Source organism: Delphinapterus leucas, chromosome 12 (assembly GCF_059928025.1).
Source record: "Delphinapterus leucas isolate spDelLeu-1000000601 "Yukka" chromosome 12, BTC_Dleu_Yukka2, whole genome shotgun sequence".
Classification (NCBI taxonomy): Eukaryota; Metazoa; Chordata; class Mammalia; order Artiodactyla; family Monodontidae; genus Delphinapterus; species Delphinapterus leucas.
This window is the reverse complement of record NC_143140.1, coordinates 39361695-39385253: the sequence shown is the minus strand read 5'-3', so window position 1 is coordinate 39385253 and position 23559 is coordinate 39361695. Positions and strand designations below refer to the sequence as shown.

At 47.3% G+C, this 23559-nt stretch overlaps 1 protein-coding gene across 1 annotated transcript in view; it reads left to right on the top strand.

Moving 5' to 3' along the window:
* Positions 1-252: 252 nt before the first annotated feature.
* The window catches only part of SIM1 (SIM bHLH transcription factor 1), a 66214-nt gene continuing 42907 nt past the window's right edge, over positions 253-23559 (top strand). The window contains exons 1-8 of the mRNA XM_022562475.2: positions 253-996; positions 10300-10382; positions 13786-13875; positions 14396-14504; positions 14639-14724; positions 15446-15645; positions 15861-15967; positions 16592-16739. Coding sequence (XP_022418183.1) covers positions 822-996; positions 10300-10382; positions 13786-13875; positions 14396-14504; positions 14639-14724; positions 15446-15645; positions 15861-15967; positions 16592-16739 — 998 coding nt within the window. The 5' untranslated portion in view covers positions 253-821. The remainder of the gene's footprint in view (positions 997-10299; positions 10383-13785; positions 13876-14395; positions 14505-14638; positions 14725-15445; positions 15646-15860; positions 15968-16591; positions 16740-23559) is intronic.

Sequence of the window (23559 nt, the reverse complement as noted above, 5' to 3'; positions counted from 1 at the left end):
GTGGAGGAATTGTGATTTGCGGAAACCTGCCTTCCTGGGACTTGCGCCTGGCCTGGGCAGGGGCACGGGGACCGGCGGCTGAGGGGCTCCTAAGGGTCTTGCAAAATCTGCGTTTTGTTGTTTGGGCAATTTCCCAGGGGGCTGGAGAATGTGTCTGACGGGGGTGAGAGAATGGGAGCGTTATTTGCAGGGGACTCAGTCTCGCTGCTGATTTCTCCAAATCTTAACCAACCAACCAACCAACCAAAACACTGAGCCCGGCGAGGAAAGCTGAGGCGCGCTGAGGCCCTTCCCGGCCGTTTTTCAGAATTGGGGCGAGCGCGCGAGTGATTGTGGAGCCGCAGATCTCTTACGCTCTGATGCTGTTGTCTTCACAGTGGCCTGAAGAGTTGTCCGGCATTCCTGTTCTTCCCAAAGCGGCTTGGAGCCACCCTAAGGGCCGCGGGACTGAAAGCAAACGTCGGGGATTATTATGTCGATTTCCCGAGAACCGGGGTTCGCAGCGCGGAACCGAAGAAAAGGCTAGCTCCTCGGAGGTCCCGCCGGCATTTGATACCCAGCGACGCCTAGGATTGCCCAGATCGCCTGCGGTGGATCAACAACTTTCCTCTACTCGCATCCCATATTTTTAAAGAAAAAATTTTCTGTTCGCCGCGTTGGTCTTTTACTGCCACCAAAACACTGAAGCAAAGACTTCAGTCTCGCCATTCAAAGTATGCTTTATATTTTTGCCAAATATGATCTCTAATTGAAAGTTTATTTTTGGTTTTGGATGAATCTGTGGAACTTATGTTGTAAGAAGAAAGGGGGAACGAGACACGATGAAAGAGAAGTCCAAAAATGCTGCCCGGACTAGGAGGGAGAAGGAAAACAGTGAATTTTATGAACTGGCTAAATTACTGCCTTTACCCTCGGCTATCACCTCGCAGCTGGACAAAGCATCCATAATCAGGCTCACCACCAGCTATCTCAAAATGAGAGTAGTGTTCCCAGAAGGTAAGTGACTTTGCCCAGATGGAATTTCAAAGGCAGAAGGGGCACGGGGTCTGCCAGTGAATGAGCCTACGCCACTGGGCAGAGAAGTACATTCATACTTACACACACACACTCTGCGAAGGGAAGTTTAGCATGGCTGCTTAACTAAGGACCTCTCTGCATTTAGAATTTCTGTTGCCTTTCCGTGGCTCTTTCTACTTCCCCATTAATACTTTCTCTTCAGTCCATCAGATATGTTTGATTGGGAAGCAGCTCAACAGTGCTTTTGTCAACACTTAGATACTGAGCTCAGTTGAAAGTACTACTAATCCAAACATGACTTTCTTTTTTTACTCCTCTTGTTAGAATTGTATCTAGCAGAGAGCAGGAACATCTCTAACTTCTTGTATTTTTGTTATGTCTAGATACACCCATGTACATGGAGCTAGCTAAGGCAGATAATAATTTCTCTATATGTCAGTAATCCTGCAGATGAAGAGCAGGCATATTCATGAACAAATATGTCCTGAATTTACCCAGTCTCTTGACTGCTTCTAGCAAATTTATTCTGAGTTGTTGAGATGTTCACAGATTCCGAAACTAACTCTGGGACTTGGTGATTTGCAACTCTGGGCTTGATATTTTCTCTAAGATGTAAGATTGAATTAAGATCACTAGCCCGCTTAGAAAATATCTCCTAGCTGGTAGGTTGGCAAATGGATCCATGGGAAAATTGTCTCATACGGCCTAGAAGTTAGAATAGCTGAGCTTTTGACATGGTTTAAAATGTGTATTTAGATTATCAAGATTCATTGTGTGAGGACAGAGTAGCCTTGAAAGAACACTGTCCTGTATAAAACCATTTATACTCCCTAGGGGAAGGACTCTTCTATTTCCCCATCCTTTCCTTTACCCACATTCAAATAACACATAAACAGATTTTTAAAAATATTTTAGATATATCTTTGCTGGGAGAGGAGATTTGGAAATGTAGAGAATATTAAACAAACAAAAATTCAAGAGAAGGAACCCTGTGTACTTACAAACCAGAACTTCTTATGTGACAAAGAGAGGTTTATGTTATTGTTGATTTTGGATGTTTGGAGTTTGTTGTTTTCTTTTAAGGAAATGGGTGGGGGGGGATAATCATTATTGGGCTTTGAGTTTCACTTTGCTTCATCTTGACTAAAAGTTATTATCTGAATCAAAATCTTGCAAAACAGGCCCTCAAATTAGTCAGGGGCACTAAAGGAAAACTTTCAAATTATAGTTCGGTTTTACCCCAAAACTATAAATAGTAGTATGGTCATTTTTTCTTAAAGCAGTTCCTTGAACAATCTCATCTGAGCCTCGAAACCACAGGAAGAGAGGAATCAAAACCTAACATACCTGAAAAGTTTTAAAAAAAGAGAGAAAAAAAGGAGGGGAACATATATTAAAAACCATATTTCCCATTCAAACTGTGCTGAGAATTGCTGGTGGGAAAATTACTATTATGCTACATTGCCTTCTGTTTAAAAAAGAGATCTCGTTGTCTTTATACTGTCAGCGCCTACTTTATAAAAATAAAGCTATTGCGAACTCCGCTGGCCGCTCTGTTCCTAACAGGATTATTAGCAGTGATTTGTCAGCCCCTGCGGTCTCAGTGGGCTCCCTTTCTGCGTGATTTCTAGCGGGTCTCGTCAATTATCGGTGCCGATGTCGCTGGCTGTTTGATCAGAAGAAGCATATGGTGCTGCTTGTGAGGCTGCGAGTAATTGCGGAGGAAGAGAATAGAGGGTCGGCTTCCCCGGCGGGCACAGAGAGGGACAGAGCGCCCGGGGAGTCGCCAGGCCAGGGCCTCGTTTGTGTCGTGCAGACCCCGGGCAGGCGCGGCCAGAGGGAATCGGGCTGATTCTCGTTGTTTTGTTTTTGTTTTAAAGAGAGCAAAGTTTCTTGTTTAATTAAGTGCTAACCCCACAAATTATAAATTGCATGATAAATAAATAGGAAAAGTAAACTCTCTTAGCCAACTTCTCGTTATTTTTAAAAAGAGTGCCGGTGAAGACTCCGGCTGGAGTCCCCTTGGTGCCCAGGCCGGTCCCCTGTGGCTACTTTAAAGGCGACTGTGCTTTCTGCAGCGCCACTCACCTTCCTTCGGAGCTCTGGGCCCCGGGCCCCTCCTTCCTCTCCCTTCTTCTGTGGATGCGTGTGGGTTTATGGGGAGGAGGGGATGGACGATGTGTGAACTCTGGGCACATCATTTATTTCCCCAGCTACTGTTGAGCTCATAACTCACCCGTAGCCTCCACCGGGTGAGTTAGACAGGGTCATCCGGACAGCTGGTTCCTAGGGATGAGGTTTTAATTTTGAGGATAGTTTAGCTTCAAAAGTCCAAAACCCTAGACACAGCCCTTTAAAATATTAAAGGACAACAGCAACAAACAGTAAAACCAACAGTTTTTAAAAGGAGTGAAATAATCACAAGCCCGCAGAGCCAAGCACAACCTGCAGAGGGTGCGAAGTTTGGGTTCAGCTGTTGACTGACGGCAGAAGGGGGGACAAGAGTGGGTCCATGGCAGTGGGGGAAACTGAGCACTTTATATGGGGGTAAACTTTTTTAGTGCTGAGAAATGGGAAAGAATTTGTTTGAAATGAAGTTCATTTTCATATCTGTCTTAACACCATCTTAGCACATAGTAGGGCTTCAGTAAAATTTTAAGGGTGGGATGAAAGTAGCTATTTCATCATGGTAAGCATGCTATCATATGTAACATGGAGTATGCAAGGTATATAATCTAAAATACTTCTAAATCTGGTGACATCTTAGTTACAGGCATAAAAATGACTGTAAAACGCCACTGTTTTTGCTCATATTACATTTTGTTTTTAATACCCTGTAATTCTAAAAGACTTAAAACAGAAATCTTTCCATACTTATATGTGAAAAAAATTAAAAATCCTTAATTCTCTCCCCCCTCATTTGCTGAATACAGTTTCTCCCGCCTAGGATAGCAGATTCCTTGTCTGGGAGCAAACTTCAGCTTTTATTTATCTGAGTAGATAAAATTGAGCTGTTGAGGGGAAAATGAGAGAGAGAGAGAGGGAACAGATGAATGGGCTGTGGGTGCTCGGAATAATTAGGAATAAAGCATTAGATTGGAGATTTCATAGTAAAAACAAAAACTCTGGTACAATTACTGTCATTAGAAATCATTAGAATTGCATATCTCCCAAGTGGTAACATATTCTATTCTAAAATAGCCTTGCAAGGAAAAAATTGGCACATCTAGATATGTATGTCTTTGGTGTTATCAAAACCAAAAAGGCAGGATAAAAAAAGTGATGATATGACTTTATTTGTGTGCAAAAAAGGGTAAATTCAACTAAAATATATATATTTGTTATTTAGATATAAGGTAGTTTTGACTGGGGGCGTAGTGACTTGCAGAATAACCTTTGAAAGGATCAGATGTTTTCAAATCTGTGGCCATTCAGAATCTTGGTAACATCACTTCTATTTCATTGTCAAGGTGTCTTGGGAAAATAAAAATAATGACAGAATTGAAATTAGTAGCTGTGTATGAAAGAGAGTTTCTACAAAGGCTGGAAGGACAAGGATGGTTAAACAAACCTCCACAGACACTTTCTGTAATAGTCACCTCAAGATTGAAATCCTTAATCGCCTTATATTTTTTTGAGGCCAAGAACTGAAAGAGAAAAAGTGGTCCCATTTCCCACGTGGATGGGTGATTTAAAGCTGTTTTTCTTGCTGCTTGGGGAAATGATTGAGCATTAGGTTTCCATGTTTATTTTCTTACAGAAGTTTTTCTCATTTAAACGCCTTCAAGCACAGTTTACGCTCCACGCTGGTTTTCTCTCTTTAATTCCAGTTTTGATGTTGACTTAAAATGTAGAGTGCAGAACTAAACTCCATGCAGAGCATTTGCAAGGCAGATTTATGTGCTAGAAATTATAGATCAGATTAATGAAAAAAGTACTTTTTTTGAAAAGGGAATGATCACTAATAAAACCAATAACAACAACAGCAGCGAAACTACAAAACAGGATATGATAAGATATGGCAGGGTACAATCACCTGTCTGAAGCTAAAATCAGGTTAAATTTCCAGAGGACAAATCCGATTTCTAGGGGAGTTATTTTTCAATTCTGGGGAGATCTTGGCAGCTTCCAGCTTTTGCAGCTACAAACGTGGACACAGAATTCGAGCCTATGGAGTCTCACCTCATTTCTCTATCTGTTGGCTCAGGTATTTCTCAAGAGAATGAGGTTTAGCCTCAACTAAAACCTTATGATTTTAGCTGCTTACCCAGTGCCAGTCTCTGATCCACGGAATTTTAAATTTTTCGTGGGGACGGGGAATCCTCAATTATTTCGCAGTGGGCCTGCGAATCAGAAAACACTAAAACAGTGTGTGAGAATTGAGGAATAAAGCTTCTTCCTAGGGTAGAGCCCTCGGGCAGGCGGCTCCTGCGTGGAGTCACTCGACCTCGGTGGCTCGGACCAGCCCGGGAACAGCGACCTCGTCGAAGCCCCCGCCGCGCCTCCCGCAGGGCCCGCAGCACGCAGAGGAGAGGAGCATGTAGGCCGCGGCCGGCCGGCCAGGTCGGCGCCGTGCGGCCCATTCTCCCCCCGCGGTGGTGGCCCGCGACCCGCCCGCCTTCCCCCGGTGGCCGCAGCCGAGGGTGAGCCTGCTCGCGGCCTCCTCACGGCGTCTCGTCACTCCCCGCGCGAGCCCAGGTCTTTTCCCTCCCGGGACGCGAGGGCTTCTGCGCCCATGCGCCCGTCGTGCCTCGTCCTGCGCGGGCCACTACCCCGAGGCCCGGTCCTCGTCTAAAACTTAAGCCAAGATCCCGCCCGAGGGGCCGCTGTGCGTCTGTCGAGTCCCGACTGCCAAGTGGAACAAAAGCGGGATAGGCCCTCGCCGCTGGGCAGACCCGTCTGCCTCGCCCGCGCCGGTCTTCGGACGCCCCGTCAGGCTACCCTCGAAGGCCCGGAGTCTTGAGTGGACACCAACTGCCGCTCTCAGCCGCCTCGCAGCACTACCGTCAACCCCTCGTGCGTGTTCGTCTCACGGGTTAGTTGGCACCTGGCCGAACCTTGCCTGTCCCTCGTTCCTGCAGTACGTGTTCTCTCGGGGCTAGGCCCCGCCCGGGAAGCCCTAGCTTCGGGGCCGGGGCACCACGAGGGCGCAGAGGGAGAGTCAGCGCTGCGACCGTCGGTCTCCACCCCAAATTCACACTAACTTCAGCGGATCCCCCGCCCGCCCCCCCGGCGTGGCTGGGGGTCTCAGAGGCAGGCAGGGGAGGGCAGGGTACACACGAACGGTGGGGGCCAGGCCGCCGCACGGGATAAAGCCCGGCCCCGCGCGGCCACCGACGCCCGCGGAAGGTCGGCCACACCCGCCAGGTGGCCCAGAAGGCCGCGCCGGGCGTCCGAGGTAGGCGTGGGTGCGCCTCGGTGAGCGTAGCGGCCTCCTGCCCAGTGACCGCTCCAGGCGCTCGGTCTCGGCTAAGCGCGCCCGACCTTCCCCAAGGAGCCCAGCCGCCCAGGCTCCCGGCTCCCTAACACGAAGGCCGCTTGCTTGTGGCTTGGGAGGTTTGGACAGTGCGCTCTCAGTGAGCACGCGCAGGCCCTGTGGAAAAACCAGGTGGCTGAGACAAGTCCCCCCCCCCACCCCCGGACCAGAAGTTAGGAGCGCAGTCTCGGAGGGCTTTGCCCGTCTCAGTCACCAAGTTGTCACCAGGTCATGGGACAGCTCCTCCATCAACTCCATACTGGCTAAAGGGCACATCGCGATCCATCCAAGAGAAAGTTCCCAGGAACGACAACAAGGAGGACACCTTTCTATTCACGTATAGTGTTTATTTATTAAAGGAGAAAAAAAAAAAAAGAACAGTAGAACAAGCTCTCCTCCTCCTCCTCTTCCTGTCTGAGTGAAGGAGGCAATGATGCCAGGTCTGTAATCTACATTTTGTCAAGGGTATGAAATTCATTCCGAAGGAAAAGCTCGATCAATTTATTTTTGCTGCTTGCAATAACACAGCTGGATGATGCTTTGAGCTCACGCTAGACTGGGGCTCATCATTCATTCGCCAAGAACGGGCCTAAATTGTGCCTGTGGGATTAGGTCAATTTTAGTGGATCTACTTCGCCTCATTTGGTTACTAATTGGTTTCTTGTTTTATAAATCGAAATCTCATTTTCAGGAAATTACAAAAACCGTGCAGTCAGTCCATTGAGGTAATCCTTGGGTCAGGGGGTATTTAAATGGAAATGGCTCAACCGAGCACTGAGGGTAAAGCAACAGTGAAACTTTGCCCGGGGTTTCACGTGAAATGTGAGCTAGCCCTTTAGATCCATGATAGATACATCCCTTCTGATACTACTTATGTAAATATGATAAACCAGACTTTAAGGGAAGAGGGGGGTGGGGAGAAGCAAAATTTATCTGCTAAGGTTAATGTGGCATATCTTGGAAATCTTCCAAAATAGATTATGTTTTCTTTTGTCTTTGGCCACTTTAGCTGGGGAAAATCCTTTCGTCTAAAACCCGATTTAGTTATCGCCTCCCTCCCAGAGCTCCTTTTCTCCTTTGCAAAACCCCCGTTCTCCCGGCCTCACCGAATTACAAGAGAATCTTTAGATCTTGTTCCCACTGTAATCCTGCCGCAAAGGGAGTTGGTTTCCTCCTCATTTTAAACAGACAATCAAAGGATTTGCGAATTTTCTGCGGTAGGTCAAGTGCAGAAACGAAATCTCAGCTTACCCCCCTCGCCAACTGAAGTGGGGTGCGGGAGCACGTCACTGCAGGCAGAAGGTGAGGGGGTCCAGGGAGAGGGCTCTCTAGCCCACTCGGGGCTTTTCGGGAGGTGAAACCCATGAGCAGGGCTTCGAAGGTGTCCTGGGCAGGCTGACTGGAGAACTCAGCCCTGATATTAGGTCAGGAAAGCTCGGCAGGTAGACGAGGGCAGCCAGTCCCTTATAAAACATTAACCCAGGCATAACCGTGTGACGGAGCTTTCAACCGGGAACAGAAGAGAAGGCGATGCTCGGTGAAAGCCAAAGGTTCCTTAAAAGGTGGTGGTGGGGGTGTGTGTGAGGGCGGGTACAGGAAAGGGCGACGGAGGCCCCTGTCACCCTGCGCCCGGCCCGGCTGCTTATTAACCTGCCGGTAAGTCTTATTTTTCCCTCGTAGGCGCATACTAATGAGGCCGCAGCCCGAGACCACAACCAGCCAAGGCTGGCGCCGGGAGTTCGGAACCAGTACTTAACCCTGAGCCCAGCTCGGGGGATTTTCAGATGATTTGGGTCGGGAGGCGGCTCCCCGGCGTCCCCAGCCGCTGTGGGGGGACCTTCATAATTTTAGAATAAAGACCTGTGTTGGCTGCAGGCGCAGGCTTCGCACTCTTCCGGGAGCTGAGGAAGACGGGATTCCAGACACAAGGCGGCCGCGACCAGCTCCCTGCACGCCCGAGCGCCCGGCCCCTCGCCCCAGCGAAGCTTTGGGCTTTCAGGCCTCGGCTGGGCCCGCGGTGTCCAAGGGTCAGCGCCATGCTGGTCCCGGGCTCTCCCAGCAAGATCCGTTCCCCTTTCCCCGTGCGGCCTCCCCGGCTAACCCCTCCCCCCACTTCTTCTGGGTGTATAGGTGTGATCCGGGATGAAAACATGAACAGGTCGTGCCAGAAACCAAGGAGGATAGCTTGACTGAGACGGGAGGAGCGAAGGGAAGGTGACAAGGCGAAGGGGTGTGTACAGGCGGCTGTGGCGGAGGACCTCCCGCACGGTCCAGGGGGACCACAGGGCTCAGGGCAGTGGAGTCACTCTGGGGAGGAAAACTGGGGCGGGCTAAAGAATCAGGAGGGGTTGCCGAGACGCGAGGGAGGGAGAGGAGTCCGGGCGAGGGGGGGGCGGGGAACATCAGTGTTTGCAGAGCTGTGGGGAGATCGTTAGATTTATTTAAATGTGCAAACACCCAGAAAGACCCGATTCGAGCTTAAGGGGCGCTCACGGTTACTCGTTACCAGGGTTTTGATCGCTAGCTTCGGAAGCAGCTCCTGGCCAACACATTTCAGGAGTCCAACTCCGCGTTTTATTCCGCAAGATCCGCCTCCACTCCCATATTACAATGCGAGTGTTTGTCATTGGGTACTTCATAGTGATTTGTCCCGTAATGCAGTAAATCAGTAAATCACCCCCCCCCATTTTTTGTCACGTTTAACCTTGTTTAATCGTGTAAGCACAAAAGAATTTAACTACCTAGTTACATTAATTTCAGCAGCAACATTGTTAAAAGATATTTCCCATAAGTATTGTAACCTCGGCCTTGGCAAGTTTCTTCTGCCTTATTTTTCATTTTCTTCCTGAAAACAGGTACTATAGCAGACTCCATATTAATTTTTTAAAAAAATCAGCCATGGGCATACAGGGAGTTTTATTTTTTAGGCATCACCGGAGAAATGATTTGTGGCAAAGCCTGGAAAGATCTTAACGTGGTAGTATCAAGGAGAGGAAGGGGCAGTCTTTGTTAATAGATGATACCTGGGAAGCAGAGAAGAGGAATGATTCTCTATGTCCAAGAGGGAACGGAAATATTGTAAGACGGTGTTGGCACCTGAAAATAAGTGACTTTCAGAGAGCTTTTTCTTGGAGTAGGGAGGGAGCTGAGGTTAGGACGTGGAAAGGAAAGGCAGAGGCAGGACTGCGGAGGGTAGCTGGTACTGGAAGCCATCCGCAAGCAAACGGATTTTTCCGAAGGGGATTAAAGTCAGAGGCCAGGGAAGGAAAATGGCTGGAGAGCCCCGCAGCCAATCAGAAAGCCCACCAGGACTAGCCGCAGTCTCAGGTCGTTCTCGGCGGGCAGCGGTATTCGCTGGATGGGTGGACACCCTCGGCCTCTTGAAAAGGGTGATGAAACTTGGGGTGGGAAATAGTGTCCCTCGCCCGTCTAAGCACACTAGTGAACCTACGCCAAAGTTATCGTTCTGGTGGTGTCGGGGCCCCTCCGGGCACAGACTGTCCCCAAACTCGGCCACTTGTGGGGGGGCGGGGTAGGGGCGCTCAGCCAGGACCCTGCCCTTCCTGAGAAGCCCAGGCTGGTCGAGCAGAGCGAGAGGGAGTCTCACTTCTGTTAAACCTGTTAGAAGCTGAGCGGGCAGAGCCGTCATTTACCCTCTCGCGTCCCTGCGGTCTAGGTGGGGAGGGAGCCCGGGTGGTATCGGGTCGTGTGTGCAAGCTTGCCTGGGTGACAAAACCGCGAAACTAGTCTCAAACCGCCAGCCGGGTCGGAGTGCGTCTTTTAAGGGTGTCTCTGTGTCTCCACAGGGCTCGGCGAAGCGTGGGGCCACTCGAGCAGGACCAGCCCCCTGGACAACGTAGGCCGCGAACTGGGCTCCCACCTGCTCCAGGTACTGACTTGGGCCTCCCGGCGGCGCACGTGCTTCGAGGGCCCGGGTGCCGGCCCCCGAGCTAGGATTCTTGTTTCCCGGAAAATGGGATCCCGTCCAGAGGTGGCCGTTTCGCAGCCCCTACGACTCCTTGTAGAGTTAAAATGTTTAGCTCTTAACCTCGCTGGGTGTGGAAGGCGCCTCTCGAGGTGACAGTCGGCGCGTTGGGTTTGGAAGGGAGCCCGGTAAGGCCCGAATCAGGACGGCTGAACGGAGGGAGGGGGCGCCATCTGACGCCATTCAGCAGAGGGAACCAGAGGCCAAGCTGCCGAGGCCGGGCTGCAAAACCGTCCCAAATGAAGAATTTATCCAGGAAATAACGGGAATCTGGTAGAAATACCCGTCAGTGCTTTAAGTCCACACGTCCCGGATCCAGCTGCGTCCGCAACTCGTTTCACTTCCTCCCTGTAGCCCCCGGGATCCCTCCTCTCTCTCCACGCGCCCTCACCCCAGGCCTGCCCGGGCCGCGTGCGGACCCTCGCGCGTACACACATACACCTCCCTGAGTAATGAGTTTATCCAATGTGGTGGCGCCCATTACCGCGGTGTTTGCCGTGTACACCGTTTTAAATTGCCCGTTGCCCGCGTAAGTCGCCTAGCAAATATTTAAAATAGTAAAACTCCCGGGGGCATTTTTAGGCTTGACACTTTTATCCCACCCTGCACCCCCTTATTCTTATTATTCAAGTCCACCACGGGATCCTCCCGTGGGAGCCTCAAACCCGAGCAGCATCAGACTGGGGACTCTGAGCCCGTCTCCCTCCTGGACCAGACATGAGAAGCATCTCATGGCAGGAGTGCCGTGGTCTTTCCTGTCCCATCACTACCCTGTGCCTCCTTCAATCCCAGAGGCCAAAAGAGATTTTAGTTTCATAGAGCAAAGAGAGGCCCTGTGTGAGCATTCCCTCCCAGGCCTGGCCTCCATGCCTCCAAATTTAAAAAGATTCTGTTTCTCCCCTTTCTCAGGGGAGAGAAAGTTGTCTTTCATCAGTTGTCTCTCAACAACTGACCCCCCACCCAAAGCTCTCCATATTCCCAGTTAACTTTCCTCATCAACGTAAACAAGAGAGCAAAACCCAAACAGTCCCTCACCCCTTCTAGTTCTTGCCCAGTCTTTTTCCTAGTGTTCATCCCACACTCCTTGTAGGACTTCATGATCCTCCCAATTTCCATTGCTTACTCTGCCCCCCTCACTCCCACACCGCTTGCACTCTGGCATCTCTCACAGCTGGTGTGCCCTGCACAGGCTTCACAATATTTTGATATCCAGCATAAGATGCTCATCTCTTATCACACATGACCTTGTTCATTCCACAAACATAGGAGGCCCAACTGTATGCCAGACAGAAAGCCCTGCCCTCATGGAGCTGACACTCTAGGGAGAGCAGCCTTACAAACCCACACAGGTGCGCAGCATGGTATGACAGGTGGTGTAGGTGCCATGGAGAAAAAGAAGAAGGTGAAGGAGGCGAGCTGTGTTTGAGTGGTGCCATTTTAAATGGGGACGGTTGCAGAGGACCTCACTGGGAAGGTGACATTTGGGCAAAGACTGGATGGAGGTGACACTGCTTACTTGACATTCTGCCTCTCCTTGGGTCTCTAAAGTAGCACAATTTCCTGGATTCTTCTCCCTCTCTGCCTGCTTTTCTAGGTTTTCCCACTACTGTCTGGTTGTAAAGGCTGGCATTCCCCCCAAGGTTCCAGCTCTGTTTCTCCTCTCACAGCTTCCTGTGTTATCTCAACCTCAACCAACACCACCACTTCAACTCCTTTTCTCTCATTTGCATGACCCCACTGGTTTCTTGTCTAGACACCCCTCCTGAGAGCCAGACCTTTATTTCCTACTGCCAACTGGACACATCCAAATGGAAATCTGCATATACCTGAAGTTTAGCATACCTAAGACAAGAATTCATTATTTCCTTCTTCCAGACTTCCACTCATACAAAAACTCACCAGGACTCCCTAAATTTTCAATGATCTTGAAGTCAGTCTCAGCTTCTCTTTCTGCCACCACAAATTCCACAACAGCCAGAACCACCTTTGACTGAGACTCTTCCCCCATCTCGTCTTCCTTGTGACCACCCAAGTTCAGCTTTGACCATCTCTGATCTCCTCATTTCCATTCTTTCCTCCTATAGATCACTGTCCACATTCTGCCAGGAGAAGAAAAACAAAAACAAAAAAACACATCTAAGCATGCTATTTCCCTGCTTAGAAACCTCTGTTGAAATCTGATGCCTGCAGGAGCATCTCCAAATTCCACAGACTGACATCTCAAACTCTCCAAAAATCCAGCACCAGTGTAGTCCCTCAGCCTCATCTCTGGTACACCAAACTCATCAAACCTGAATACACCAGATCCACCCTCCACCCCCAGTCCCTGCTTTCTATACGCCATTCCTTCTGCCTAGGATGCCCTTCCTCCCTTCTCATGTTCAAGCTTCCTTTCAAGGCTCTACTCAAACAGCTCTCCTAAAGCCACTCTGCTTCTCCCCAGGCCTCTGGCCACTAAGTCTCCAGGCCCTCACAGCACTGTCTATTCAGCTATATGTTCATTATATCTGTCTTTAGGCCAATTGTCTGTTTTGGACTTCCAGATCCTTGCGAGCAGGATCTGACTCATCTTTATGCTTCACTGCCTGGACTGAAGCCTCATTCACAGAGATAAAGGAACAGTGAAAATCTAAGACTTTTCTTCATGGAAAGCCTGCCAGTTTGATGCATCAATGTAAACACACACATACACACTGTAGCACTACTCTATGGACTTGCTGCTGGGAAAGCCTCCCATCTCCTAAATCCCCCTCTCCTGGACTCTTTCCAGAGCCACTGGCCAGCTGCCTTCTATCTACAAACTTTTCAAGATGCCAGCCCTTCCACATCTCCCAGTGCCTACTATTTCCCAAACCCTGCTAGCACTCTTTCTATTATAGAATATCCCACTATGAAACTCTCCAAGACTGACACAGGAAACTTCTGGTTTGCTCAGTGACCATCACCCCAAGAACCTAACCCACCTCTTATCACAGGCTGTGATTCCCCCCCCCAGAATGTTTGTGTATGTTCCAGATATGTCTGCTTTGTCCATTTTGGTGAATCCTCAGTCTTGGAGGGCAGTAGCCTTGTCCACCACTTCCTAGAGTCTCTCCTAGGGTGCCGCATGTCCCATGCTTACAAATTTGGAATGAACAAAAGAGAGACTCTTGTGGCTGGTTTTCTTTGCTCTATTTCCTGCCAGGCCCTGTCTACTCCATCACTCTGCACTTCTGGCAGAACATCTCTAACTTCTGTATACCCGCCCCCCCCCAGTTTCTCTCGATGGCCCAGAGGGCTCTCCATTCAACAGTTTCTGTCTCCCCAGACCTTGGATGGCTTCATCTTTGTGGTGGCCCCAGATGGGAAGATCATGTACATCTCGGAGACAGCCTCAGTCCACCTGGGTCTTTCTCAGGTAGGTGAGTGGTCCACACCTCCAGCCTTCAATGTTTACAGCCAGGGCTGGAGGCTGGAGGTAGGGTCGGGTGGGGCTTTCCCAAAGCTTTTATAGGTGTTTCTGGGACTGGAAACATCTCAGCTGGCAGGAGGTCTGGATCTCCCTCTTTCTCTACTTATCCTTTAGCATCCACCCCAAGCCCAAACAATGGCTACCTTTTTGAGCTGCTACCATAAGCCAAAGATCATGGGAGGTGGTTACATACTCATGTCGTGATGTCTTCACCAGAACATTGCCAGGAAGCTACTACTATTACTACTTCAATTACTATTATTATTCTTTCCTCTCATAGATAAGGAAACTGAGGCTTAGATATGTTGCAATAGGTAGCAGGCAGCAGAACTGGAATTAGAACTCAGGACCGACTCTAGAGCTGTGGCTCCTGTCCTCATAGCCCTGCAGACCTCCGGCTCAATCTTCCAGCCCCTCCGTGGGGCATCCCACCTCCTTGGAGACGGTGATACCCCCCTCTTTACAGGTAGAGCTGACCGGGAACAGCATTTACGAATACATCCACCCTGCGGACCACGACGAGATGACGGCGGTGCTCACTGCCCACCAGCCCTACCACTCTCACTTCGTCCAGGGTAAGGCGGACGCGCGCCGGTGACACTCCGGCCCATCGCAGTCCCTGGTAGCTCTTCCTCCGTTAGCCGTGACAGGGACATGGCGCCGCACCGCCGGCCTCACGTCCTGTGCCTCCGTCCGCTCCTCTCTCCAGAGTACGAGATCGAGCGCTCCTTCTTCCTGAGGATGAAGTGCGTCTTGGCCAAGAGGAACGCGGGCCTCACCTGCGGCGGCTACAAGGTGCGTGGCTGAGAGGGGAGATCCACGCCCCGTGGCGGCCGCGGCCACCGAGCCTGGTGCAGGTGAACGGGGCAGGACCAGAGGCACGTGCGGCGGCGTGGGAGGGAGGTTCAGGCAGCCGGGACCACAGTGCCCCGCACGCGTCACAGCGCCGGGCGCACCGCCAGGGCCATTAAACTTCGCGAGCACCTGGGGACTACGTTTTAAGATTGCATACGTCTCACTGGGTCCGGGTGCTGCCTGGCCGCTGGGGGTCTTAACCTGGGGCACGCAATGGGCCTTAGGGGTGTGTAAAGCGTCTGAAACGGTCGGTAACTTGGGTGGATTCGTAGAGTTTACTCACAGCGTCAGATTCTGCCCCCTCCCCTGCCAGAGGTTAAGAACCAGCGCTTTCGCTGGAATCCAAGTTTTTCTTGTTTAATAAGCACTAAACATGATCAGAATGCAGGTTCCAGGGCCCCACTTCGCGATCCGGATGCATTAGGGTTGGCCGGGCTCAGGCCTCTGCATTTTCCTCAGCTCCCAAGTGAGCTCACTGGGACAGTACAGTCGTTCCCTTGAGACACGTTGGAACCCCAATAACTTTGGACACTTCAATGCGCGGGCGTGGCCCACAGGGGTTTGTGGCCGAGGAGAGTCTCCAAATGTTTCAGTCCCTTCGCCCCCTTTTTGGATGTTTCCTGGCTGTGGCTGAGTCTCCCGCCCTCGCCGTCCGCCTCAGGTCATTCACTGCAGCGGCTACCTGAAGATCCGCCAGTACAGCCTGGACATGTCCCCCTTCGACGGCTGCTACCAGAACGTGGGCCTGGTGGCCGTGGGCCACTCGCTGCCTCCCAGCGCCGTCACGGAGATCAAGCTGCACAGCAACATGTTCATGTTCCGCGCCAGCCTGGACATGAAGCTCATCTTCCTGGACTCCAGGTGGGCGGTCAGGGCGGGAAGGGGTCACGCCTAGAGGGAGGGAGGCCCCCACTCAGTCACTGAGAGGTCCTCGTCTACCTTGTGAGCCCATTTTGCAGATGAGGCGACTGACAGGGCCCTGCGAAGTGAGGGTGGGCACCCAGCGCTGAGGCGGCTGTCGAGGGTGGGGACGGCCCAGCAGCCGGCGCTCATCCCGCCGGGGTTGCTCTCCTTAGAGTGGCGGAGCTGACGGGGTACGAGCCTCAGGACCTGATTGAGAAGACCCTGTACCACCACGTGCACGGCTGCGACACCTTCCACCTGCGCTGCGCCCACCACCTGCGTAAGGCGCCACGCTGCCCGGCCCGGGGCGGAGGACGGTGGGGGGAGGGGTGGGGGATGGTAGGAGAGGCCCTGCGGGCGCCTGCCCCAGCACCGGTCCCACTTCATTTCCCTCCTCATCCGCGGGCCCTCACACAGGCCGAGGGCGAGCCTCTGAGTTTCTGGGTGAAGTTCTCCCAGGAGGGTCTTGTTCTCCTATTGATAGCCGCCCCCCTCCCCCACCAAGATGGAAGCGGAAACCGAGGCTCGGCCACTTGGCTCACGCGCGTTGACTCGCTTCAGCTTTGGATACAGCTTTGCTTTGAGTTTAATCTCCGAGACAGGGAACGTGAGCATCGGAGTTGAGCGGCCCAGACCCTCCGTAGGTAGAGCATCGAGTGCCGGGAATCCCCCAACTTTAAGTGTTGCCCTCCTGGCTAAGCGTGAGGGATCCGAGCACTCGATGCAAATGAACAGGACAGTCGGTTCATTTGGGAACGTTCTAACCAGAACGTTCTCTCCCTCCTGCCCTGGGAGCAGTTATCAGGGCTCACGGGGGACCCGCCCTCCCACCGCCAGGGATTACATTTGGACCGGTTCAGGAGCGGGTCCGTTCACCATCAGCTGCCTTGTGTCTCTCCATCAGTGCTGGTAAAGGGGCAGGTGACCACCAAATACTACCGGTTCCTGGCGAAGCACGGCGGCTGGGTGTGGGTGCAGAGCTATGCGACCATCGTGCACAACAGCCGCTCGTCCAGGCCGCACTGTATCGTCAGCGTCAACTATGTCCTCACGTGAGTGCAAGTCTGGGACCCCTTTGCCCACTGCAGGCGACCCTGGTTTCCACGAGGGTGCAGGTGGTGGGCACGGCCGTGTTAGGCGAGACTGGGGTCCGCGGGGACGCCGGTTTTGACCCTGAGCGCCGGCTGAGGGGCAGCTCCAGCACTTTTGCCGCTATGAAGAGACTTTCTTACGTTCTAGAGAAAGATTTAGGACTTTTCCCATCCACAGTCCATATTTGCTTTCTACTCTCTCTCTTTTAACCTTTTAATCTAACTCTGCATTAAATAAAACAATGCGGCAGGAAGGAGAGAGAGAGGAGGGTCCCACGTACGGAGCCGTTTATAGTTAATAAACAGGACATCTGTTTCACTTTTTCAAAGCTGGGTTTGAAGTTCTTAATTTTAACCAGAGTCTCCAATCAAAGTTAAGAGTTCTGAGAGAGTGATTCCTTCCTTGAACCACAAAGGGGGTTTAAGTGACCAGGAGGGTCTAACTTTAACCTCCAGAAAGCAAAGGGGCCCGACCTGATGTAAGACTGCAAGTCTTGGTAGGCGCCCAGGCCCGGCTTGTTGTGCAGCATCCTCGCTGCGTGAGGAGCCGGGCTCGCGGTGCCACCTGCGGGCGCGGCTGGCTGGGCGGCCTCGGTGGCTGCATTGGAGCCTTACTCTTTCTAGAAACAATAATCATTTCTGGTTAGCGGTGTGGCCCTGCAGGCTGACCACGTGTCCTGGTGTGCCCCTCGTGAAGAAAGCACGTTCTGTATAATGTTTGTGAAAATAAAATTGCTTGGGGTTGAAGCCTTTATGAAGAACCCTTTTGTGTGCAGTTACCTTTTTCTTTTTTCTTTTTGGTAGAGGTTGAAATTCTTGTGATTTTAGGTTACCTCAGCAGTTATTTACTTTGGAAGCATTGACACACCAGGGCACTTAGTAGAAATGCTATTTTGACATTAGGAAGTTGGTTAAAGGGTGCTATTTGGAATAAGACTGTACTATTGGCCATGAGGAGTAGACTCATTTCACGTTCTTTTAAATTAACAAATTATAAATGTAGTAGTTGGAAATATTATGCTTGGCAATAAGATTATTTACTCTGTGCCCTGTTTAATAAGAAAATTTAATTCAGTAGGTTTGGAAAATGAATTTGGTTTAAATGAGGATTCAGTATTCAAGAATAATAGCTGGTTATTAAGAAGAACCTTTTTATTTCTTTCCTTTTAGTAAGTGGTATTAAAACAAATACTGTTAGGTTCTTGTAATAGCAAGAGAGCTGTGGATTTTAACAGAGAGCAGAAAACATACCAGTATTTGGGGTACCATGAAACAAAACCATCTATTTTATGAATGCAGTTTTTCATATTGTTAAAATAAACGTAAGAGAAAATGGCAAAACATAATTCATAAAATAAGCCACTTTGTGGAGTAGAAGTATTAAAGAGTGAAAAATTATGTCTGCTCACCATGGAAAGGAAACGGACATTCTTTAAGAAGGTGCTCTGTATGTCTGAGACATCACGAGCATTATACATACACTCTGTTCTATGGTGGGTGCCTGTGGTTATAATCATTTTTTATCAAACAGCGGGTATATAGTCACACAGCCCCATATAAATGATCAGAATGCAAGTTAGACCTCCCAATGGGTAAACTTAATTTATGTTTAGAGTCATTTTGAAATATTCTGTTTTGTTTTCCAGGGGATAAGTGTACTTTCTTTCTTCTGTTGACTCTGTCATTCTTCACTCTACACACTCCTTCAGAGCTGCAGGATTAGGCTCCCAACTCTACATCAGATTAAAAAGATGTAATGAGGATAAATGATTTACAGAGGGAAAAATAACATCGCACACATTTTTCTGAATGTTTTATACCTCTGAATGAAAGTAGAAATAAACACACAGAAGCACACAAGATGAAAAGCTGAAATTGATTACCCTTTTATGAGGCTCAGCTCCAATTCTTTGTATAAAAATTCTTAGGACAATTTTTATAGCTGCAAATGTGGAAACTGCCTTAGATGGAATGTCATCAAGTGGCTCTGTGTGTGTTGACAAGATTTTCATAATGAACAGGTTGCAGTTTGTTTGATGTGTATATCACACATCTGGCTGGAAGTTACTAATTTACATTGTCTTAGCAAATTAAATAGATGGCTATTGATTCTCTATGGTAGCAGTGAACTACCACATACATTTGTTTCAGGGCTAGTTCTCTATGAAGCCTGAGAATGATAAGTGAATTCTTTCCAAATACACCACCTCAAACAATATACTTAAAACCACAAGCCCCCCCAAATAACTTGACAGGCCAGATGTTTTCCAAATTTAGACAGTTTAATAGCATACTTTGTGAAGGGGTTTTCATGTCATGAAAGTAGAGAGAATTTTAAGTAGTCGTTGGTCAAATGAAGGTGTGGCATTTTGGTGGAAGCTACATTCATCAGAAACTCATTTTTTTTTAATTGGACAAATCTGGGAATTTATTTGAAGTATATTTTTAAAAATTCATTTTGAAATAATTTTATACTTTTGGAAAAGATGTAAGAAAGTATAAAGCACCCCCGTATAGCCTTCACCCAGATTTTCACCAGTGGTTAGCATTCTGCCACTATGCTTTGGCATTCCCAATCTCTCCCTTCCTTCCCTTTCCCCCTCCAAATATATACACATGTACATATACATGCACAAATGTTACTATCTTTTTTATGAACTATTTGAGAGTAAGTACAGCCGTCATGCTCTTTTACCCCTAAAAGCTGAAGTGTGTGTTTCCTAAGAACAGGGACATTCACTCATATAACCACAGTAGAATTATGAAAAGCAAGAACTTTAACACAAATATAATACTATTATCCAATATACATACCTTATTCAAATTTCTCCAGTTGTCTCAATAATGTCCTTTGTAGAAAAACTTCTATTATTTTTTTAAGGTCCAGGATCCAATCCAGGATCACACATTGCATTCAGCTTTCTGTTTCGCTAAGTCTCTTTTAGCTAGAACATTTCCTCATGCCATTTTTGTTTTTCATGAAAGTGACCATTTTAAAGGGCACAGGCCCACTCTTCTATACACTGTCCCAGAAACTCATTTTTCTAAGTTCCTGGTGGTAAATTTATTGTTGAAGTTAAAATATGCCTAGAAAAATTAGTCATTATTATCTAACAAAAGCAATGATGAATAGAAATGTTCAGTAGCCTTGTTTTAATAAGCGGCTGCGACAGTGATTGTAGGAATTTTAGAGGCAGGTGGTGTTTTTACTGGCTTTTGTCTGACCACTGTACAAAATGTTGGTGTTCTGGAAATCTGGAGAAGAAAGGGAGAAGACATTATGATTAAATATAAAATTTTTTCTTAGTTTTTCTCTGGGTCCTTGAGGTTCACTGAAGCTTGTATAGCTCTTCATTAAAACTCGCCCCCCCAAAAAAAACCCCAAAACAGGAAAAAAAAAAAAAAAAGCTGACCAGCTCGTGACTTTCTATAAGACACACATACCCTTTTAGCTTAAAAAAAAAAAAAAATCTTTCGTATAAACTTTGAGTGCCCACGGGGTTTGAAATAAGTGTTAAGTATGACAGGCCCTGCTCCCTGATTATTTTCAAGAGGAGAGGTGAATGGAGCTAGTGTCTAGTAACAGTGGATGTGGGGAAAGTCCAGAAAGTATGGAGAGTGAAAGAGAGCATACTGTGTAAAACCAAAGTAATTTTCTTGAATTTGTATGTCCTCGGGTTTGTTTAATTAGTAGTGTTAGTTATTCATAGCCAGTTCAGATGGAAAACATTAGTACTTAACGTGAAGAAGATTGAAAATGTGGAACACCCAATAAACTGTGAAAAGTAATTTCTAGAAAAATGAACAGTCTTGCTTCTCTTTATGTTTTAATAATTAAACTTTTTAAGTCTACTTTTAAGGATCAACCAGTAAGGTGTAAGAATCTCATTTTAAAATATTTTAAAACGTAAAATTTTCAAACATACAAAAAAGTTGAAAGAATAGTACAATGAATATCCATATACACATCATCTATAGTAAAGCCATATTTGCTTTCTGTCTCTCTCTTCCTATATCTATGTCTATTTGTATATACATTTTTTTCTCCACTGAATCATCTTAAAGTAAGCTACAGACATGATACATCATCCTTAAATAACATTCTCCTACATAGCCACTGTACATTTATTATGGCACATTTTAAGTGTTCAAATTACTGTGTGTAGAAGGTTGCAAAAATATACATGAGATCTAGTTTACTGATGCCATTAAAGACAGTCCGCCACTGAAATTCATCAAGTACTCACTGATGCGTGACCTCATTTAGGATGACTGATAGTATTTTGTGAGGGGACTTCTGTAGGATATAGTAGTAAATGTTAGTGTATTTTAAACTAGACTTCTAATGAGAATTGTAAGCTAATACAATTCTGATATTTCGCTTGGAAAGTAAGAGAGAAGATTTTCAGAGTAATTGGGTAATTTTGGAATCAGATACATTTAATATCTTCAACCATTTTTTTGTTGTTGTTGTTGGTAAAGAAGGCTTCTCTGTTTATTTCCTAAGTTTAGGGTAGAACAGTGTTTCAGTGGAAAATCTCACATGCTGTTTTAGAGTGATTCACTGAACATATAGAAGAAAGTAATTTTCTGTGTTACAGTTTCTATCTCAGTGTTACAGAAAGCAGAACAAGTAGACGCAATTTACATTAGTGGTCTATATAACACTTGCTATCTACTGAATAATCCTTTGAATTTGTAGAAAAGTTAGGGCAAATGCCAAAGGAGACATACTTCCTTCATAGAAAAGAAAAAAAAGTCTACACTGTAATTATTGCAGGTCCCATAATTTTTGTTCTTCTTTGCATAAAACCACTGTAGTTCTCACAATTAAAAAGGGTTTCTAAGTGTTAACATATTCTGTGAATATAAACCCTTATGTATCCTTACCATAAAGCAGCAGACATTAAAATATGCTGATATGAGTTTGCCTTTCAAGTGTGTTAATAGTGCTGAGCTAATTTGAGCACTTAAATTTTTAAAAAAATGTAATTAATTTAAAGGCCCCATGATATTATTGCTATTACTACTAGGAAATTTTAGAAAATGATTTGTAAAAACTTGACCAATAATTTGAGTAGTTATAAAAATGGACTTTATTTTTCTGGCTTTTGTAGCAAAACCACCCTTTTCTATTACAAGTAATGTCAAATGAAGCACCTTTGACTTAGCAATCTACACCAAAATATGAAATAATTTATTCTCGTGCCTCAGATCGATGGCGCACTCATTGCATAGATTTAATGTTTTTGATCATGAAAAATAATAATCATGTACCAATGTATACCCATAAATTAGGTTTGATCCCTAATTGTGTTGAATTATTATTAGGATAATATTGAACATCAAAGCCCCTGTTGTCCTTTTCAAATGATCTTTTATGTAACTGAATGGTCATAGAAACAAATTGAAAACACATTTGTATAGACAGTAATTTATAACAACCAAAGCTATTAATAGTAATTAATAATAATTTTATAACTACCAAAACACTTTATTAAAGGAAAGGACTGGGACATTTAGTCTGTTTTACAGTACCTAATACCAGTACTCACTTAAATAATCTTATCCTTCATACACTTTTCACTAATTGTAATTCTTTTAATCAAAATGATCTGTATTTAGTTTTGAATTTCTCATTTATACTCAACATTTTCCCTCTATGCTGAATACATATTTCTTTTAGAGTGCTGCCACATTCATTGCTTAATTTGCTCTTTTGACATCTCTGTACAGTGGTTGGGGCCAGGATCACACTCCCCATTTTCTAGGTGAGGAAGCTGAGGTCAGATCTGCTGAGTAAGTAGTGAAGCCAGGGTTAAAGCCTGGAATGTCAACTGTATCCCCCAGTTCTCTGTATGGTGATGGTGGGGGAGAAAATGTCTGGGAGAGAGGAATGGCTTTAAATGAGTAAGGCCTGTAGTGTTAGGCCACCCAGCTTCTGGATAGGCTTTCATCTGGTCTCATGATGGAACATTAAAACGCTGCCTCTGTGTTGCTGCTTCACAACTATGTTCAGGTATTGACAATTGAGGGGGTTAAATTAGCAGTGCTACCTTCTCAGTGACATTCAATTAAGAATGTATCTTTTTTTTCTCCTTTAAGGGCATTTTCACTGTGTAAGAAAAAATGTGGCCTGCAAACATTTTAGTTTTTTATTGAATTGCTTGCCTTTAGATTACCCAGATACAATATTGCTATTACTAATTATTTCTTTTCTGCAACCAGATTTAACATTTTATGTTCTGGTTAAACAAAAGTCAGTGAATTGGCAAACCAAGTCATCCTTTTTTTATCACATGAGACACCAAATTACCTCCTGTGGTGGCAGGCTATTTGAGAGAGAGAGAGAGAGAGAGAGAGAGTGTGTGTGTGTGTGTTTCTGGGGGTCAGCACTGGCCCTTTTCTGTTTTTGAAGGATAATGGCAGAAAAGGTTGTCCCCTGGGGACTCTGTTCAGGGGCTGGGGATGGAGAGCTTCCCAGCATGCTCTGGGCAGGTGCGTCATCCTCTGCCCCTTTGGCAGCGCTGCTGCCTGGCTGCTTCCCCTTCCGCAGGCCCCTCTGGCTTCCACTCCTTCCTTTGTTGTTACCCTGACCTGGATGGCACTGACTCACAGGACCTCCCCTTTACTTCCTGGGTGGAGGCCGCTTGGTGCTTACTAAATGACCAGCCTGACCACTCTTCTCTGGCTGTTGGGAGGAGAAGGGTTCTGATCTTTGAGTCACATCGTGGAAAAACATGGATCATTACATTTGAAGGCAGGGATTCATCCATGTTAT